Source organism: Sturnus vulgaris, chromosome 6 (genome assembly GCF_052056855.1).
Source record: "Sturnus vulgaris isolate bStuVul1 chromosome 6, bStuVul1.hap1, whole genome shotgun sequence".
Classification (NCBI taxonomy): Eukaryota; Metazoa; Chordata; class Aves; order Passeriformes; family Sturnidae; genus Sturnus; species Sturnus vulgaris.
The window spans coordinates 27,067,439-27,089,859 of NC_142248.1; the positions used below are offsets into that span (position 1 = coordinate 27,067,439).

The following is a 22,421-nucleotide window of genomic DNA, read 5'->3' on the forward strand; positions in this document are numbered from 1 at the left end:
TTCTTAATCTATTCTTCTAAAACTCAAAGCCAGTTCGGCCCAATAGAGGGATTTGTATGTCATATAAATCACAAGCAATAAGGTAAACTAAGAAACAGTGCAAATCAACTGCAGATGACCAGTAACAGTCTTCTCCCTCATTCCCTGCAGCTCCATTAGCCACATACTGAAGTACTGCTCTTAAATTTAAAATCAGATATGAATGCTCTAAGTGTAAGAAACAGCATTCAGCAAAAGTCAGCTGATTGGTCACACTCCATGTCAACACCTTAAAAGCTTCTAACAGCATTGCTGCTAAAGCAGCTGGACTAATGCTCAAGTTCCAGCACAGCAAGGCTTGTCATTCACTGGAAAAGGCACACCAGCCAGCTATAAAGTGTCCACCTTTGGTCAGAAATAGCCATCTTTGGTTAGAAATAATCAGCTTCATCTAGAAAGCAACAAATAGAGCTAGGGCATTCCATTCTCTTACCTGGATAGTGAGGTATCCCTGAGGGGGCACCACCTGAGGGAATAGGATGTGTTTGACTACTGTACTCTTCAACAAACTCATTTGGGAGGTGGCAGCCATAAACACTAAGTACCATCTTCTGGCCAAACAGAACAGAACCCAGCTCTATAAAGAAATGATGCCAAGAGTGCTATGAAACAGGCACCATGAGCTCGAGTTAATAATGAGATCCTACACAGAAGTATGCTTTGACCAGTAACTGATACTGTAAGATACTATGAAAAGTATTTATCTCTGTGTTAGTCTGAAAATCCAGAAAAGCATTCTGGCAAACAGACTACTTTCTACTGAGTCTCTTCGTAGAAGAATCCTTTCAGGGCTAAAGAAAGTGAACAGAATAGTCCTCAGTAGCTACTTTTCATCAGTGGTACTAAATGACACCTTGTGGAATGGAGCACATTAAGTTCCAAAGTTCTTTCAGTCTTCAACAGGAGTTGGATATACCTCCCAATATAATATTGCTACAGATTTCACCTAACACAAAGCACAATGGGAGAGACAGTATGCTGCAAGTGTGTATGTGCTCTTTACTAATGTGTCCTAAAATTAAGAACTGTCACACTGAATGAGTGGGGTTTTTTTTTATTTTTTTTAACAAGAAACTTTCGTATGAAGTCATTGAGAAGACAGCACTTGAATCATTCACAGAACACATCTTCATACATCTTTCTGTGAAGACTTTGATCCATTCAGTAAGAGGTCCTTTACAACATTTCAAGTTTCTCCTTGAATATCAAAGATGCTTCTAGCCAAGTTCAGCTTATGATAAAAACTATAGTCTGCAAATTTCCCACCAAGTCAGAGTTGCCCACATCTACCTGTGTATCTGTTAGCGTAGCCATACTTGTCCTTTTACAGTGTACTCTCAGATTTACCCTAAAACTCTGCAATAATTTCAACAGCGAGGGTGTTGAGCTTTCCCTGTTAGTAAGCTGTATTTGGCAAGAAGCTTCTGGTATCCTGCCACCTGGAATTGCAGTGAGGTGGAAGAGCGGGCTTTGTGCCTGAAAAGGCCCAAACCCTGGGGACCTTGTCTCTCCTTTGACATTTACAGACTTGTTTTTCCTGAACAGCTCTGTTTTCCAAGGATCTTGGAAAGATCAAAGCTGTGCACATAAAACTCACAATTGCCTCTATGCTGCCATGACCTGAACAAAAAGATACTTGTCAGGAATATAGCTATAGTCCTAGAAAAGACAAGCTATATTTCAGATTGGAGGTACTGGACATTGGGCTTCCAGCTCCTAGTATAGTTATTCTATAAGAGTGACACATCTGTTTGCACAGAGTACTCAGTTCTAGAGACACTAGTTGCAGGACAAATGAGTTCTTCGCTGCCCATTTAGAGCCTGAGTTTGCCAACACACTTATATGATACAATATTAAGCTGACAAGCTGGAAGGCATGCTTAGAAGTCTTTAAAAGCTTCAGAAGTATTTTACTGGCGCCTTTTTTCTTCTTTTTTTTTTTGCAATCCCAGTGTCCATGGACAAACAGTTAAGAAATCTTAGGAGCTGCTAGCCAACATGAACTTGAGAAGCCTGCATACTCTGCAACACATTTTCCCCCCATGTAGGCAGCATTGTAACCACAACTTTTCCACTATGCAACAATTAGGCAATAACCTGAGCATTAACAGAAGCTTACTTGAGGCAGAAAGAAGCCCTACAGGTTGGTTTATCCTGTCCTTGACAAGTCAATTTGTCTTGAACTAAATCCCCAACACCGAAATTGAGAATCCACTCAATCTTATTTAAAGTAATCTCAAATCTCTCCCCCCTGGCTATATGCTCTTAAAACACATTAATTGGCATGCAGGTTTTTTAGACAGCTTCTTCCTTTAAAGATTAAATCTGTATTAAGAAAGTTTATTAATTCTGAAACATTAACAAACATCTGCACTCTAGTAGGACACAAGTACACATTGTAGATTGTCAAGATTGTCTGTGTTTGGGAATTTGTGGTACGTCAACTGCATTGATGTGAAATGGCATGAGCTGACCTTGTGCCAAACATATTTTCCATCAGAACCCACTAAAGTAGGCATGGACAGTAGCTCAGCTGGCCTGCAAGTCCCACATAGCCTAACACAGCCCACAGAAAGGGTTTCATTACTGACTACTGCCTGTTTCCAAAGAAGACAGAAACTATTATACTACATAATCTTCATAGAAGTCTCTATAGTGAATACATTATTTCAGTACTAATATTATATTTCCTATGTAGAAAATCGGTGCAGTTGGCAGGACTGATGACTGGAGGTAGTGCTTGTGTGGGTCATTCAGGTATTTCCTAAAAACTCTGCTCTAGTAAATCATGTACCTCCTCAGGAACCATGAACTCTATCTGACACTAACCCAGAGAAAGACAGTGCACATCACCCCATGTGTGACTACTCCTGTTGAAATGCTTTACCTTAATGTTACTGATTTAGAATAATTTAGTTGCCCTGTTGCTAACAATATATACTATATATACTAATAACCTGCTACCAGTATTTTCTCCTTTTCCTGTATGAGCAGCATACCAGCACTCTGTAGAGACTTGGCACCTCATATGCTATTGAGAGTAAAAAGTAAGACATACATTTTAAATCAAATGTAGCATAAGAAACAAAAATTAAATTACTTCAACAAAGCAACATTTCTAGTTGCATTTCTGCTCCGACAGATCAGTGTTTAGTCTATGAAGACACAGGATGACAGCTCCTACATTAACGAAAATAGCAAGAAGTAGATTGTTAAGAGAACAAAGCAGGTGTAAACTTATAAAGGTTTATAAGCTCTATACAAAATCTACAATGTTGAATAAAGCCCAAAAGAGGAGGTACTGAAGAATTCTCACATTTCAATATACAACAAAAGGTACGACCCTACTAATGTCTGTAAACACTCTTCAAAGCATCAAAGGCTGAAAGATTTCTCCTGCCCAGCCCAGGTTAAAGCAGTTTTTCTGGAAGTTTGCCATGCTCCGTGGGAGGGAGGTAGGGGTACAGCAACAAGCTGAATTTAAAAGATCCTCAGCTGGAAGTACAAATACAGAGAACGATGTTTAAAACTGTTAGACCCCTAGAGAGAAGCAGGAAACTCTCTTTATGACCCCCAGAGTATTTGTTTTTCTAACAGTTTCCCAGCTCAGCTAGAGATTCTCAAGGGCAGAAACAAAAAAAAAAATTCACTTTGCTCAAATTAGTTTTGACTGGTTCCCAGGTTCCCAAGGTGATAATTTAACACCTCATTAACAAGCGAATTACTGGAGGAAATTCAAATGAACCGATTTTAATGATAATTGAATGTTTTCAGCCTCTGCCTGCAGAAGGACTATTTCCCCCTTCGAGTACAACAGCAGTCACTACTTCCATTTGTGGATTGACTGCTGGCAATGAATGGCAAAGTACAGACTTCATTTATAAATATACCATAAGCTACTTAAAATTCAATTCTAGGTGCCGAAACATGGGCTATTCCCTCATTACTGCTTATGTTTGTTCTTGCATATAATTCTGGTTTGTCTTTGGAAAAAAAAAAGGTAATGTTACAAAATGTCCAACTTCAAGAAACCTCCTGATTAGGCAGATGATTGAACTGCTGAGGTCCTATCTTCACTTGAGGGCATGATTACCCACATGGAAGTTAAAATACTAATTGCAGTCTTTTCTCCTCCAGAATTTAAGCGGACCATCTAAGCTTGGCTTGTTTTTTTTTTCTTCCAGCATGCTTCTCTCTGGGCATAGTAACAGTATAACAATGGTCCTGAATTCTGAAAGGCTCAGTTATGTTCAATTCTCTGCCAAGACAGCTGTACATTCTTATTACTTCTGGTTATAATTGGTTTAACTGCCTTCTCTGATTTAACACACTCAATATTGTTGCACATAGCAATGGCAAGAGTAGATTTAAAAAAAAAAATTTAAATGTTTTCACTGATGAGATGGAATCAATTACTGGCTCTTTACAACTGAGTGCAAATACCTGAGACAAATACCAACCTGACTCTGTGCTGCTGACTGACTGACCAGCCTTCAAAGAGGAGCTACTTGTTTCCAATAGTTTAGCAGCTGGGATGGCCAATGCAACTGCTACCTTCACTGAACTATGTTGGATAATAATCCGTCATTTCTATACAGTGTTCAAGACAACATTCTTTATATTAATATTTGCCTCCTAAATATATAAATATATAATATTTGCCTCCTAAAACTCACGTGGAAGTCAGTCAAACTTGTTACAAATGTCAAGAGGTATAATTACGATTACTGAGTTAAGGTCTGCGGAAAGAAATAGTTCCCCTCTGTTACAAGCCATTAGTACTGCCAGCTTTAGTTGAAACTTAAAACACACCTGGATTTAAGGCTCATCCTTCAGTTCTCAATACATAGGAGAGCAAACTAAGTTTCACCTCTGAAGGTGGTTAACCAGTCCCTAGACTGGTTTCACTTTGCATGTTTTGATTTGCCTTCATCTCACTTGTGTTACTTATGATTTTCTTCCACTTGCCCCCAGCAATGTTATCACAGCAACAAACAGGCTGGGTCCTGAACAGCTACAATGCCAACATAACTCCAGCTGTATGGGATGCATCACTGGCTCTTACATAAATAACAGGAGCCAGCTGGATTCCCAGTCCTAGTGAGATTGTAGCACCAAAAATTCCAGCTTTCAACTCAAACCAAATCATTGATGCTGAAAAATTTACCAAGACAGGTCAAGTACTTAACATCATAAATCACAACAATGTCTCATTTACCATGACAAGAACCAAGCTGTCTCATTTTCCCTACAGTCAATTTAAATAACAGCAAGAATCAAGTGGCTCTATGCTACAGCTTTCCAGAACTCCATTCCAAGAATCAATTTGTCATCTTTGTGTATGTATACTATGACCCTGAAAAGTCTGCTTATTGTGTCTTTTTATTATCATTGTTTAAAAAGCTCCTTTATCTACAAAACTATCTGACATTCATTGATTTTGCGGCTGAACAGAGCAAGAGCAACATTCACCAAACTGTTGACAAGCATCTGCAACACTTTCTCATTGAAGTTTTCAACCACAGAGACTCTTAATTGGAAAAGAGATCCAAAAGTTTATTTTTGCAGAAAGGAGACTTCTCCATCTCTCCTGCTCACCTTGCTCTAGTATATATTAAAGCCAAATATGATGATATACAAGATATTAATGCACATTGTCACCTGAGTTCTCTGAAGAGAGTCTATATGCTCAACATGTTCAACACTCTTGAGGATAACTGTTCGTTTGAAGAAATTCTCAAGGGGATCACAGATTTATGTTTTAAGACGCCATGATGGTCTTCTACCCAATTACAGTACAAGACAAGGAATACAAAGTAAAATAGGACAAACAGAATATTGATCTGATAATGTAGAGGAGCTGTAGTTCTGGAAGCACCACTACCAAAAACTCATAAGATGGCTCTGCCATTGCTTTAGCTGTTGGCATAGTTTTTGCAGTCTGGATGAAGGAACAAGTAATATATTCTTATAATTAGACTGCTGTAACTGTCTTCAGGGTGACTGAAGTCTGCTAGTCACTTACATGCATACACACACAAAGAATTAACAGATTAATTTGAATAGAAATCAAGACAAAAGGAAACTACTGTGCCAACTAAGGCAGCACATTTACACATAAGCACGTCTTACATTCTCTGTAGAGAAGCTTCTCATAGCATCTGTATTTTGTCTGTGCTGCCTCCTACCAATATCCTATTGAGTCACTGGCAACTTGCTGGAAAAATCTGAAAGGAGACATTCACTTTTTTTAGTTTTATATAAAGTTTTAGTAATTACATGTTATATTGGAAGTTTAGAGTCTTCAAATGCTTCTTTAGATTTAGAAATAAGCTAGACAATTAACATATTCTTGCAAAATGATATACAAAAACACTTTCATCTTCAAAAACTACTTGGTTCCTATTACTTGTTCCTCAGCTACAGACTATCTCGATCCGACATGACTATTTCCACGACGATCTGATGCCACGGAGGACAGCAGATTTTACAAATAGCACGTGGTAAACAGAAGCAGGCAGACAAAGAAGCTGTAAAGGCTCTTTTCAAGAAAGCATTCTTGAAGCTATTAAAAGATTCAGATGTGGTCCAAAACATGAGGTTGGGAGCTAGCCATCTACTGTCCTGATTCCAGCTCCAACTCCTGTGCTGTTGTAAAACCACTGCTCTATCCCAGTTTCCTTTACCAATTAGTTCAGCTTAACTAACTTAAAAGCAATGAAATTTCTGTAGTACACAGTCACTTCAGAGGTGCTTACCAGTGACCCAGTTTAACACTATTTCTCCACTTGTATTTCAAAGTTAACAACTATCACCAGCACCTATCTACTCCTTATTAACTCATAGTCAAACCAACTGCAGGCAGTGGTCCTTCAGAGCCTCACTTGTAATCCCACACAGAATCCAAAGTTTTTCAGCCAAAGCCCTTAGACAAAGAGAAAATTTTGTCATCACACTTGTTATCACTAATCAGCTGCTTAGTTCACCCAACTGAACTTCTGCCAACTTTGTCCACAAAAAATGTCTGCAAAGTAATATTATCTCTAAAGTCTTAAGGCAATTTTGAAAATGCATGACTGGGAAACAGCACTCTGCAGAAAATAAATAGGAAGGCACTTTCATGCAGAAATCATCCTATAAAGTGTTTTTAATTCAAAATTGACTTAGACGCTTAAAAGGCCAGTAACACTTGCATGAGACCTGTAGCTGAGAAATTCTTTAAGATTTGACAAGGTTCTGGCTATCCAACTGTTATATCCATCACTTATGACTTCTTGGACATAAGACACCTATTGAACACCAGAAGCACTCATTTTCTCGTTAGAAATAGGTGCCTAGGAATTCTGGTACTTCTTGGCACCAAATTAGTAGGATGTAGCTCAACATGCATTTTAAGCAACATGAGAACAAAAACAATCTTTTGAGTTTCTTTTTTTTGCCATATTGGTTCCTAATCTGGTTTGCCGTTCAGCTCAGATGGATCTTGCTGGCATAATGGCAGGAGAACAGTGTGGAATGGAAGTTACTTCCGTTCTCCTGGCTTCAACAAGTACCACACTGTAGCCTCAGAAAGAGACAAAAATGCCCGAGTTTAAATACTGCAAACAGAAATCAGTTACACATTCCTTGCTTCCCCCTTCATTAAGCAAAACAGACACTGGAAGAAACCCAAAACAAGCAACGCCTAAGAAGACCACAGATTGTTGGCAAATCATCAGCTATAAAAATCTCAAACAATTACTTTTACAACTACAGCAAGACAACTTTTTGTGTAGTGTGAAGCTTGCTTAATACCTGTACTTGAGAGCAGGGAGTCAACGCCTGGCTCTTGGTACAGGTGTCTCACATGGGCCACTCGGCAGCACTCAAAGCTAGCACAGACACAGACTGCTGACCAGATATACTTGCCTCGCTGATGATGTCTTCACTGAGCAACCACCACCAACTGCAGGCACTTAAATCTGTTCTCAGATAATATAAGCAAACCAAATGAAAATACTTATAACAGGAAAATTCTCAAGTAATTTCTCCAGTGAGCTTTTCCACTGTAAGTTATCCAGCAGGTTGGTTGGTCAGATGATGCATGTTCAAAAGCCAATTCATTTCTTCAGCATACACCACCACCACCTCGTGGCCAGATGCCTCAAGCTCCAACAATTCAATATATACTGCAGTTACAATTCTGAGAGCCTCCAAACTAAATGCCACCAACAGATACTCAACAAACTACACTGGCATCCTGTGTGAGGTGCTCACAACTTTTTAATTACCGGTGAGGAAAAAGTAACCTACATGCAAACTGTACCATTTCAGCTCCAAGGCAGTTTAAAGAGCTATTTCTTCATGCTGTAACTGAAGGAAGCTTCTACCAATAGGCAAATGAGACACAAGAATCTGTCATTATGACTTTGAATGCTCAGAGAGTAGTACAAATTTCCCCTTTTTTATTTCTATTATGAAACAGAAAAACTAAGACAATAAAGACAAATATACTGCATTTCATCTCCTAGTCCATTAAGTTCACTGATGTTGAAAAATGCCTCCAGCTCCTCAAGTAAAAAGGGATGTCAGAAACATTTCCATATGTACTTTAACTTAGATGCAAATATCAAATTATACTAGAGATGAAAATTGAAAGCACTGTCCCTGCAATAAACTAGCACACAACTGTAAAAGATACAACAGCAAAATAGTCTGAAAGAAATGTTCAAAGTGGGGCAAATAACAAAGGACAGACAACGGAAAGAAAAAGAAGGTAGCTAGAATACCTTGACAAAGAACAAAAATCAGTAAAAGAAAATAGTGTCTCTTAGACAGGACTAAGATGACTTATCTCTAGCTAAAAACTCTTTATATTGTTATTATGCTGATCTGCCAAGCAGAACTGTAAACTGGTTTACTGACCCAGAAATTCCAACCGTAATTCTACTAATAGTTAATTATGAAAGTGTCCATTGAATGTGTTATCTGTCAAAGTGATAAAGGCTCTTTTTGGCTTCCCCTTTCTACATGCTTACTTCTAGAAAGACTCACCAATAGTTGTACCATCTTCACCCATAATGCACTTCACAGAGGTGATGATTTGCTCTACAACAGGAGGCGACATTGATGTTGCATACGCAGCACTGTGAGAGTATGTCCTGAGGTAATCAATCAGTTCCTAGCAAAACACAAGAGGCCATCAGACATAACCTTCCCAGTACTCAGACAGATGCTTCTGTTGTATCTTTAATCACAATAAACCAGGGCACCACAAAAACATCTTTCAGAATGCCCCATAAGAAAACAAGTATCTCAAGGATTAATTTTACAAGGAACAGCAGGGACACGACAACTCATAATAATGTCACAGACTGAGAACGTGTGTTGATCAGAGACAAATACCTATGACAGACTTGTCTAGCTAACACCATCAGCAGTGGATTGCTACAAGGGTTTGCATTATGCTCACCGTACTTGAACTGTGCCCAGGATGAGTTTCAAAATGTTTATTATAACAGTGAGAATATAAAGAAAATGAAATAGTGGGGAGCAGGATCCATAGGTGTTTATAGATCATGCTCAATATACTTTTTTCCCCCACAAAAACCACCAAACAAGGGAACAGGTCACAAAATCTTCTCTCTCATTCATCAGGAGGTGTAATTTAAGAGTGCACAAACCTCAGTTTAATCCTTTTGCATTCCCACTTAGACACATATTCTATTTTTCTTAAGAGGGCAAAAGCAGCTCATATAGGAATGAAGGATCAACACACATCTAGGCTGCTTGTTAACTGTAACAAAACCAAGCTAAAATATTATAAACATCAGTGTGAATGCCAGGAGAGATTCTGTCTTTTGCTATCATAAAATTAATGACAGCTCTGTAGCTAGCAGAAGCTGCAAAAGTATTACAAAAATGTCCGGAAGTGTTCTGCTGCTGTCTGCCTAGGGTCAGAATTAAAGGAAAGGAAGTCGTAAAGGAACTTTGAAATAAACTAGGTAAGAAGATTTAAGGCTTCTTATCTCTGAAGCAATTCCTCAATCAGTAGCTAAAACAGTTGCAAAGGACTCTTAGCTGCTTTTACCTTGTGCCATGGAGTCAATCCCACTAGCTCACTACCTCTGGAGAAAGATTTATATGACTCTTTTTTTCCAGGGAAGTTGTTGGAAGTAATTTTTATCTAACCATAGTAAACATCCTACAAGGAATATCTCCAAGTTCCATCTCCATTTGGATGGATGGACGTAATTATCACAATTAATATGTAAAAAAAATTTCCTGGTAGGAAAATGGTAGAATTTTACCCTCCAATAAAGCTTAGAAGCCTGATCTGTGAGATCAGATAATTTATGATATGAGAAAAGTGACACAGGGAATTATCTACACCATCCCTCTGAGAAATAGAGTTTGGCAAGGGCAACACTTTCTAGCTGTACTTTCCAATCGAAAGAAACAGTAGTAAAAAAAAGGTCCCAAAATCCCCAAAAGAAACAAACAAAACCCAAAACAATCAACCAGCCAAAAAAGAAAAAGGGAAAAGGTGTCTTTTCAGAAAGCAAACTGCTTGTGCCCAGGGGAAACCAATTCTACCAGATTAACCTAAGAGGATTTTCCTCCAAACATGCTGAAAAACTTAAGCTTTTGGCATTCTTCCTTTAAGTCTCATGAAATGTAACATCAAGAAATCCCTGCTGCCTGGCTCCTAGCCCTTCCTAGAAAGATAGTACATTGCTACTGTACATTCTGCAAACTCAGATCATCACTGACCATATGAGAACTACACCATTAGGAGGTATTTTACCAGACTAGACTCTTCTGCACTGCCAACTTTCACAGTATTAGACAGCATGTAAAGTTATGAAATAAATGGACATTAGGGTACCTGAGGCATAGATTAAATTTGAAATGCTTAATGAAGAATTCCACCAGCTGCCTGAAATAGACTTCACCACCAGCCATAAAATTCCCAGCTTTTTACCTTCTTGCCCCCAATGTATCCTCCTGCAGCTCCAAAGCTTTTGGTGAATGTTCCCATCATAACATCCACATCTTCAGGATTGAGTCCAAAATACTCCACTACACCCCGGCCACTGGGACCCAGGGCACCTATACTATGAGCTTCATCAAGGTACAGATAGGATTTGTACTTCTTCTTAAGGGCAATCACCTCAGGCAAACGGACTATGGATCCCTCCATACTGTTGAGAAACAAAAATTTAGTATAAGTTGATTTAATAGTTGGGACCACCTTACAGAGCCTATAGTCACTAGGCTTTCATTTCTTTACTCTTTCTGTAATTGCAAACACTTAAAATTTGCTAGACCCAGTCTGCTAGTCTGCAGAGATGCACCTCTCCCCCTTGCACCTGGGGCCCAGATCTCTGCTTTCTACCTGTTCAGCACCTCTGGGATGCTGACACACAGACTAAACAGTAGCAGTTACAGGAAGTTAGGGCACAAGAATGTGTTCAGTGATAGTTCATTTATAAAATTATCTCAGTTTTACTTCCACCCTAATGTCAGTATTCTGACTTGTCATCTACTTACCTGATGTTTCTAAGAACTGACCAGGCTTTCATTAGTAATGCTCCAAAACACCGCATTTTGTACTGAAAGTCACTAGGATTTAAATGCCTAACACAGCTATGCCTACTGCTCCTCCTCATTCTTAGCAAAAACATTAAATTTGTGCAATTCCATTCACACTAGCATAATCTAGTGAGCACAGAAAGAATGGAATGGACAAGCAACTTAAGACCTCAGCTCTGATAAATAATCAGCTTTAATTAATTTCTACAATCTAATCAGGATGTGGGAAGCATTGTGATAACACCAGGTGCAGCAACAATTCTAGCAACAGAAAGCCCAGAATGTGAGACATACACAGTGTAATTTAATTCACAGATGAGACTAATGAAATAACTATGAAGTGACAGTATTCATAGTTTGATTTGGCAAAGAAACTCAAATGCTAAGCATTTAGATTGCATGTGGAGGGTCTTAGGAATATAAAGAATAGTTTGTACCTGTATATTCCTTCCACCAAGATAAGAATTTTTTTCCAGGGCCTCCGTGTACGAGGTTGCCCATGCACAATAGCATCTTTGAGCAGCTTCTCCAGGCTTTGCATATCTGCACCAGAAATTACTGTTAAATGGTACCAAAACAGCTACCAGCTTGAACTTTGACATGACTAAAGACAGCAATACTCCAGAAAGGCACAAACTGCTCCAGCATGGAGGACAGACCATATACAAGTCAGTAAGCAAAGGCTTCATCTACCTACAGGCCCCATGGATGAGATTGAAGGGAACAGGTGACTGTATGAACTCCAAGGATGAATTTCATCATTCTAAACTAAAAGCACAAGTTAGAGCATTAGGCACAAACAAAGAAAGTTGGAGGGGATGAAAAAAGGAAGGTATCTCATTCTGATGAAAAGAGAAGGCAATTTAGATAGTAAGAATGTCCTTGTGGACATAAATAATTCAGAATAGAACAACAGAATAGAGCCAGAACACAACAAGTTCAAGGATAATCAAAGATAAGCAGAAGATAGACCAAAGTGCAGGAGAAGAAGCAGGGCAAGTGTAGCTTTTTATTTCTTTGTTTAAAATTGAAGAGATTGGAATTGGGAACAGGAAGCCTCTAAACCAAAGGAGAAAAGGAAAAAAAAAAGACAAGCACCAGTGTAGGAAAGAGGACCATGTTCAGCATATCAGAAACTAGACAGATGAAACTGTTAATAGAAATGTATTTTGAAATCTTACAAGTTTTGCTTACAAACATTTGATGTGATCTGAAGAGACCTAACTAATGTGAATAAATACATACATGTGGAATCAGTCCTGAAAAAAAACTCCAAGGAAAGGAGTGAGGATGGGATTAATCAAAGCATAAAAGCCAAGTGCTGAGCAAGAGACAGGTATAAACACTAGGGCACGAAAAAGAGCACAAATTAATCATGGAAGGAGAATTGGTAGACTAAGGCAGCTTTAGCAGCAAGAGGTGGTCGTGAACTAGATCTGGACTAAAAACTAAACAGCAAAGTAGGTCAGTTAATGGACTGTTTGTTAAAAGACAGCTAATGTTCAGAAAGTCAATGATTAAGAAATCAGCAGTGTAGTCCCTGTCTCCAACAGGTCTCTCAATGAAGGAAAGACAAGGTTAGTGCAGTTAGGGAGAACAATGGAAAATAAAGTTCTACTCTAATTTTTCACGAAGGAGGGGAAGATGAGTCTGAGCTTAATAAAAAGGACAAACTACAGAAGGAAAAATATCTACTAAGGCAGGAAGAATATAAAACATAAAAACACTGAACAAGGAATTTCAGGGCAATTTTTCATTTCCCCCCCCAATTTCTAAAAATCTGAATATGAATGAAGCCATTACATCTCAAGAAAATGACATTAAAGAGGCAACATAGAGTATAACAAGAGTAGGACTGAGAACACATACAGAAATATGAACTGAACACCATCTTGAAAGGCCGAGACCACTGTTTGCATTTTGCTTGTAATCTGCCATTACATTCTCTTCCAGAGAAACCCACAACCTAGAATGTTTCTAGAATATCCCACAATTTCACCAGGGCTAGTTTGTAGCCCATTCCCAAAAAACTTCTATTTTTCATCACAGCAGCTTCTAAGTCCTTCTCCCCATAGCCAGAACTATGTTTGTCACAAATGTTCTTTGAAATTCTGCAACTGGATGCAATGTTCAGAAGTGTGTCCATACAAATGCAGAAGCTGAATGCAAAGCTTTTGTGATCTTGCCCAGCAACCAAAATTTATGAAGAATTAAAAAGAAAAAATGAATGCTACAATAAGCTCTACTTTTTTGTAAAACAAATTATTCAAATGATAGAAAACAAGAAAGAGCAAACACAAAAGAAACAGTAAGCAGAGAGAATTCACACTATCAAGTAGGACAAAGAGAGAAAAATAATTGCAGTCACCCAAGTTTTGCTGTTACCACCACACACTTCTAAGAGAGCAAGAGTCATCGTGATCTCAGAGACTGACACTGTAAAGAGTATTGGGTGTACCTGAAGAATGAAGGTAGTTCTTACGAATCAAGAACAACCACATGCCTCTTTCATCACAAGTAAGAGAAGGAAATCTTAGGTAGTTTTAACCTGGAAGTTATTATAAATACCTCCTTTGGAAGAAGATGAAACTAGGAAATTTAAAATTCTGTGTATTTTGGAAGCAAATACTTAAATACTTAAAGCAAGTAATTCATTGAACTTAATCTATGCTTCACATTCCAAAAATTCTTTTAGTACTACATTGTGCCAATTCATGACTGTCTAGTTTAGCTAGGATATCTGCAATCATAAGCTTTTGTTACTGTAGGAGCATGCCGGCATCTACTTCTAAAATTAAACTTTCTTATTCTGCGAATTGTAACCTAGACCCCTACAAGACTGCATTATTACGTGACACACTGTCAGAACAGTCTAGCCATGCTGAGCTACCCAAGCATAGTAGAACAAGAAACAATGTTAAAACACCAGTGCCTCTAGACTTGTCAAAGGGTAGCATGTTCTCCATATGCAGAAGATGTAGGTCAGAACAGCTTCAGGATAAAAGTGTTATTAGTTGGGACTAAATGTACTTAAAAAATCTGATTCAGGATGATTCAACTTTCAGTAGCAGCAGTCTTCTGACCTTTAATGTAACTAGCAATTGATTTCCTTGCATGAAATTGGACTTTCAGCTTTTAGAAGATAGAAAATATTGTATCTGATCTATAGCATCTGCAGAAAGGCAGAGTCCATCATCTGATACTTACTGTTGTGCTTAAAGATTCGAATAGTTGCTCCTGACAATCTTGCTCCGAGCACTAGTGATGCATGATTCAGTTCATCACTCAGAATCAGACAGCCCTGAATTAGAAGGGGAAAGAGGAAGATATTGAAAAGATTATGTTTCACAGCCAAGCATGTAATACCTTTCAACTCTGAAGTTCTTCAATATCATTTAAGAAAAAAATTTCTAACATAAATGCAGCTAGTCCAGGCAAGACTTGCTAAGATCCAATTTCCATCCTTAGTACAGCAAATAAAAATACACAACTGCTCCTAACTGAAAGGACCACTCAAGTTTCACTTTTCCTGCAGTTCAATCTGCCTGAAAATCTCATGCTATTTATAAGTACTCATCCTCCTATGCAGTCAGATAAAACAGGGAGCAGAGCAGCCCACAGTTCTCTCAGCAAGTCAACAGTGATGCTAAGAAACAGGACATTGATAAGGCCTTTAACCTAGGTCTTCAAAGTTCCACTATTACTTTCATTAGGAGGCAACCACTGATTAAACCCATGTGTAGGTGGAGGCAATATACAAGAGACAAAGTGGAAAACGGAGTTGCATGGTGAAATGGAGAAGTTTTCTGAAGCTATTATCATGATACTAAATTAATTTGCTTTTTCCAAAAAATCCAGAAGATAGATCTTTGGACAAACATTAAAACAAGATATGTATGTTTTGAGAGCAGTGACGATTATAGATCAATAACTGATATGCTGAACATTCAGTCACAGCATTATCACTGTGGACTACGGGAATGTGTGTATATTGGGGGATTAAGATATAAGGGAGCAACAATATTTCTAAATAACCTTGGCCCACACCAATTACTATGTAAACCTACTGAAACTTTAGAAGTGATTTGCTCAGTTAAAAATCTAGAAAGGGTGTCAAGATGCTGAAGATCTAATACTGAAACATGCTCATTCCATGCTTCTCTAATAACAATGGATGGAGGGAAGAATCAAGAGGATTTCTTCTCTAAAATGGGAATTACTAGAAAGGACTGTGAAAAGTATTGCCTACAGTTAAACAAGCAGTATCACAGACAACAGGAGTACTTTCTCCAGAACAAAAGAAACTGCACGAGAACTGCAAAGTACCTAGAATCATTCTACATTCTGAGAAAGCTCAAGACTGTTTTATCCCAGAAATTGCAACAAATGCCACGTGTTCATACTGCTGCTACAAGCATTCACATTACATGTTTCATAGACTTTGACATATGAAGTATGGAGATTTCCAACTAGTGTTTGTTCTTTGGAACTACTATACCAAACAGAGTATGTATACATCAGAAGGCATTGCTTTCAAACGCTTCTGTATCAAAAAGCGTGAATATAATAATCCACTACTAATTAGTATCCAAAAAACTTTTCCATAAAAACAAGGACGAGCTTTTGGTGGACAAAGTAGACTTAAAAAATTGATGAGGGCAGCAGCTCTTTTCACCCTCTGCTAACAGGACATTCAATTAGAAACAAATTAATTTGAAACTGAAGAAATAGTAACTATTCTAGTACTGTCTGCCACTAGAGAGAGGGCAATGGATCACATAAGCCACTGGCACAGTACAGCAGTCACTGATGATTATATGTAAAATTCGGTGATGCTACTACAATAATTAGACTTCAGTTGCATTTATCTACAAATTTACATTTGAGAAAGCATCCAGGACAAGGCTAACAGGAACTGGAGATAACACTACTTGGGCTCTAGAAAAATATGTCAGTGAAGATCAGGCTTACCACCACATCCTGCAAGGCCGATTGAAGTGAATGCCACATTTTACTACAGAGTGCTACATATATGAATTGTGCAATTCAGTTCTGAGCACTTAATTTTACAACTCACCTATATATGGAAATTAATTTGCTTTCCGACAATCAAAAAACATGCTTCAAACATCATTGTTCTAACTCAATTGCCTAGTCTCTCTCAATCCAGAGCTATCAGAAAAGCTCTGAGTTAAAGGCAGTACAGAATGGTGTTATTACCTAGTTATATTAACTACATTAATGATACTGAATCCAAAATAGGCCAGTTTGAGAGTCTAGCTTAGCCTCAAATGGTCTAACAACTTCTGATTAAGTAACCCTCAAATTCCACATTATCTGTGGCTCGGCATACTTGGCAGTAACTGTACCAGGCACACAACAACTTGGCTGTGAACAGAGGGTCTCTGCTGCTGAAAACTGCCAGGTGCAGAAAGAACTGTTTTTAGTGATGCTTTAACAATGCTGAAATACAACTTTCAGTCTACACCAACTATACCTATTTTCAGCATCTGCTTAGTAGAGGCTGCTGTTAACAAGGCATAGTGAATAAAGATCAACTAAATAATAATGAAGCTTTTGAACTCCTTTTGCTAACTAATGCTGATCAAATTATGGCATAGAGATGGATCTAGGATAGTCAGACTGCATATGTTGCTATTAAAAGAGGATTCAGTAGAAACATAAACTAAGTGCTTCAGGATTCCATAGAGCAAAAAAAGAACAGGTGGTCTGGTATATGTAAGCAACTATACTCAGTAGCTTTTTAGCTAATTAAGTAGTAATAAAGGAGCCCAGATACCATTAATTTCAAAGATATCTTGTGTTCCAAGCAGTTTTGCAGCTGAAAACATAAGTAGGACATGCAAAAAGACACAAACAGTCATAAAAAAAAAGCCCAAGAATTTAATCAAGCATGAGAATCTCTGAGCTTTACTGAGGTCTGTCAAAGCATTGCCAAACAGGTTGTGCACACACAATTAATTGTGTACTGGGTGGTGCCAAAATTCAGGATTTATGTGTCCTTATTTGCAGACAATGGAGAAATCCAATGTGCAGCGAGAAGCAACTTCAGGCAGGCAAAAAAAACATTCAGTGAACATTCTGAACTGCAAGATGGTTTATTTGACAAGAGCTCCGCAATTTCTGTTTGGAGTATTCACCTGAGTATAAAGGCAGTTGTATTGTTATGAGGCCAAAGCTTCTTACTACTTTATTTCAAATGTACAAGAAACTAAGTATCCTCATGACTAACCCAGCATGGACTGCTGTACCCATTTATGACAAGAGCTGGTTTAGTAAAGTGAGCATAAAAACAGGTATGTTACATGCCTTGAAATTTACTGTTCAGATTCTCTCAATGGTTGTAAAACCTGCTGAAGCTCAAAGGTGAAAACTCAGGATCTGAGTAAGGTGCCTCAAGGGCATTCTCATAAGGTATTGAAGATACACAGTGGGCTCCACATGGAAAAAAAAGACTGAGTAAGTTTGCAGGAATGTATTTGTAGTGACAACAACGAGCAATATATCTGTATTAAATGTATCTGACAGTGTGTACTGGATCTGAAAGGTCTCACAGAAATCATGAAGCATTTTCCTGTTGAACATAAAACAGGAGAGATGAGGAAAGACAAAGAGCCAAAAAATGGAGGGAAAAGATATGTCAGAAGTAACATATGTTGCTCAGATTCACAGCACTGCAGAAGTATTTGACTCCAGAAACATTAGATCTGAAGCACTGAATTTCTCTATTTCTCTCTAGCATCAGTCTCAAAAATGTTTTTTTTACTGTGCAAAGAATTTGATATTTAAAACGTAACACAGCAAAAGAAAAGGCACATTATGTAGACGGTGCTACTTCCTTGTTACAAAACAAAACAAACCAAACAAAACAAAACAAACAAAACAAAAAACCAAACCAAACCAAACAAACAAAAAAAAGCATGCCGGAAGACAGTGCAGCTAATCCAAAAGAGAATCACCAGGAAGAAAAGTTGCCAGGAAGAACAAGGCAGCAAATTTATGATCTGTAGATATCACAAGTGGAAGATTTACAAAGTAATCTCAGGAAGTGAAAAAATAAATTAAATAAAAGGAAAATAATTCACTACACAGGGACAGAAAATTCTAACAGACTAGCAGTATTAGGCTGACTTAGTGAATAATTTTAAAAAAACCAAGAAAACAACAACAACAAAAAAGACCTGTTCCAGTACTTGCACTATTTTACTCTACGGAGGAGCTAAGAGATCATGTATTTTGCATCAGAAGAGGCAAAGAAAACTTTCACTTTTATTTCATTTTCCAATAACTAAAATAGCATAGTTGGAGATACTGGACACTCAGACTAATTGTCTACTCTTGTATGGGGCACACAATAAACCTCATGCGTCTTTACAGTTGACCTTATTTCCCTCAAACAACCTTTCTTCAAAAGAAGGATTTTTTTAGCTGTCACTCAAAGATAATAAATTCTCTATGTAGCGGCATGCAATTTAGATTATCTGTGTAGCTGACACAGTCGGTTTTTAGTGTCTCAAAAGCACCAAAATACCTTCAGCCAACCAGTCTGTTAATCAGCCACCATTTCACACACCAAGGAGTAGCCTGAGGAAGCAAGCCTTAACATGCTAGGCTTTCTCCCAGAGAGAAAGTTCTGGGCTGCTACTGGTTCCTTGGATGCTACTTCCAAAAGAGATTTTTGCAATGGTTAGAGATGCATACTGCAACCTACAGTTTCCACAGAGAATATCTGCAGGGGCTGCCACTGAGGAAATACAAAAGCAAGCAAGTAGCTTTTAGAAAAATTAACAACTAGGATCTTTGTTAGGTGAGCTTTTGTCCATGACTTAAGCCATACCTTGCCAACTAAAGCAGGAATGTTCATAGAGTTGGTTGCAAATCCCATTCCATATGCCATTGCAGATTCCACACCTAGGAACCTGGCAACTAGCTTTTCCAGCTCCTCATGCTTGTCCAAGTTTCCTGCACATAAAAAAAAATGGGAAATTCAGAGTAAGGAGAAGCTTTCACTATTCCTAAATTTTACAAAGAGAATTTCCACCAACCATGCTGTGCTTTATTTAAAGGCCCATAAGGGAACACTGAGCAAACCCCATATGTGAAAACATAAATTAAGACAACTGCTGTGAAATGTAAACTAAATCCAGGAAGTCAATTTGTCTTCACTGAAGTAACAGCTTCTTTGTCAGTTAGACTAAAGTTCAATGCTAAAACAATCAATGTTTTAAAGACCTGCAATCAGATACAGACTGTGAAATACACGTTCAGGGAACATACTATCATCCTCCAACTTACCCATCTCCTGTCTAGTGCTGCACACCCCAGCTCCATACTGAGACAGAACTTTAGCAGCTGCTTCTTGGCAAGGCCCAGTCTTCTGTGCAAACCCAAGGTAGTTGTAGGACCCCATATTTATGATATCTTTTATCACTCTCCCTGTGTATCTGTGTTTTAAAAACAGCACAAGTTAGGACACCCCAAATTTTTAAAATTATCTACACAAGGTATTTTTTCACTTTCCTAGACTATACATTGAAATGTTAAAATTCAATAGAACCAACCAATAAATTATTTCAGTACTGACTCTCATCATCAAACTGCAACAATCAGTGAAAAAGATCCTCTCCCTATCTTACAATCTCAAATTAATTCCCAGAAGTTTACATTTACAGGTGAATTTGCTACCACACATAAAATTGCTGGAGGCTTCTCAAACTGTATGTTGTTCTGACATGTTTCTCCCTCCATCCTAAAAACATACAACTTTTCTTTCAATTACAAAATAATGTCTCTAGATCAATTAACTTGGCAGCCCCTCAAGCGGGATATCCTCTAACGACAGAAAGGAAACACATCTGGCACTTCTGTGCTAACAATACATGACAAAGGAGAATAAGGAAGAGTATAGCAGAAAAAAATAAATTTTAATTATTTTGCCCTTGAAACCCAAGAAGAGACATAACTAGTTTCACCAAGTACTTTGCTGCAAACTTTTTCACATCAAACCTGTGATAAGTCATTTCAAATTCGTAAAAATCCTTTATTGCTTTTCTCATTTTGTTTCTACAGACTACTTCAGTTCTGACTCAAAACAATCATGTTAAATTCAGTTTAGGCAGCAGCATTTACTTCAAGTGGCAGAACCTCTTCTAAATCGACACAAAGCCACAAGCAGCAGTGCAATCCAAAGTATCCACACCAGGTTCTTGTCATGCACAGTTATTAATTTTATTACAGGTGTATGCCCAGGAAATCTTAATACAGTAAAGTAGCCAAAAGATTATATACAAATCATCACCTTGGTGGCTAAATGCATTTCAAAAGAGCAAAATTCATTGATTCAAGCTGCTAGAATGCTCAAACTTTCATAATACAGCTCATAACTCACTGCTCCTTTAACCTCACAGCCTTCAACTTCCTTTTAGAGACCCTATATTTCAAGACAGGTCTTGCAAGTGTTTTCTTCAATTCTGACTCACGTGAATGTCCAGTTATAGTCATGGGATACTCTCTCCATCATGTCCACTTTGGCCCCTGGCACACTACAGATCGGACGGTTCCAGCTGTCCCGAATGCGCATGTAGAGGTTTCTGTTGTAAAAATTTTCAAAGTCCTGGTACAATGGGACAAAGTCCTGAAACACATCAAAAGCACTCAAAGTAAAAGGAAAATATACATGACAGCAAAATAAGAGTAAGTGGAATATTTATTTTCTGTCATTCTGGTGTAATGAAAAAACTCAAGAAAACACAAAACATAAAGTAACTCACTTCATTAAATCATGGGCATATAACCTTTGCAGGAGAGGTTTAGTCAGCCTTCGAGTTAGCAGAGCAAGGGAACATGCAATAGCTTTGTGGCACTAAACAGTATGCATTGCTGTATTGAATATACAAAGACTTTGAAAACTAAGGTGCTTTACTGTACTTTATTCTGTGCATAAGGAATGCATTTAACATAGCACCACTAGCATTATTTTACACATTACCATTAGAACCTTCCACAATTTTTTGTTTTCAGTAGAGGCTAATAAGCTACATTATGGCACCTCTGTTCTGCACAGCTTATCAACACTGAAGTCCAACATGATTTTTATGAATGAGCCTTTCCTGAATTTTAGCTTCCCTTCCAATGTCTTCCAGGAAAAGTAAGTGACTGGCTCGAATGGATAACACAAGAATGTCAAAATAACTGTGGCAGCAAAGACATCTGAGCACTCAAGAACATTTTTTTCTTGCTCCAAAGTCACAAGTTTCCTTTTTACTATTTAATTAAAGAAAGTCTGACATTTAGTAGAGATAAGAATGCATAATTAATTTGCTTCTCTTGGGGAAAAAAAAGCACCTTTTTAATCATCTACAGAAGGAAAAAGTAGAATTTATTACAAAGATAAGAGACAGAAGAGCATTTCTTCCTGTTTTTCACAAGAAAAATGCAAACATTGTGACGAGAATTTTATTTTTGGTGACAGTATGAGAAAGGCAGAGTATCTCACCAGGTACTATGGTGTCAGACATTTGTACCACTAAAGCAAAACTGGGAGCATTTATGGCAGATTTTTAATAAAAAAACCTACAGGCACTTACAAGCTCTTACTTACAATTCTTGCCTGTAGGAGGAGTACTTTTTTCATTACTTTCTTACTTTAATGATTTAACAACTTTGTCCTTGCAGTCTGGAGTAAATGAACATTTAAGTCCAGACCTTTGCATCCTCCTACCAGCAGCTACATAGAAAAGATCAAGCCCAAAAGTGCCAACTTTTGGCGAGCAGATACAGTTGCACCT

At 38.0% G+C, this 22,421-nt stretch overlaps 1 protein-coding gene across 1 annotated transcript in view; it reads right to left on the reverse strand.

The window, feature by feature from the left end:
- SPTLC2 (serine palmitoyltransferase long chain base subunit 2) overlaps positions 1-22,421 on the reverse strand; it is a 72,950-nt gene that overhangs the window by 33,064 nt on the left and 17,465 nt on the right. Inside the window, exons 3-9 of the mRNA XM_014869809.2 lie at positions 21,114-21,268; positions 19,930-20,078; positions 19,472-19,596; positions 14,821-14,914; positions 12,051-12,156; positions 11,003-11,222; positions 9,073-9,199 (exon numbers count right to left, since the gene is read on the reverse strand). Of these exons, the coding sequence (XP_014725295.2) occupies positions 9,073-9,199; positions 11,003-11,222; positions 12,051-12,156; positions 14,821-14,914; positions 19,472-19,596; positions 19,930-20,078; positions 21,114-21,268 (976 nt within the window). The remainder of the gene's footprint in view (positions 1-9,072; positions 9,200-11,002; positions 11,223-12,050; positions 12,157-14,820; positions 14,915-19,471; positions 19,597-19,929; positions 20,079-21,113; positions 21,269-22,421) is intronic.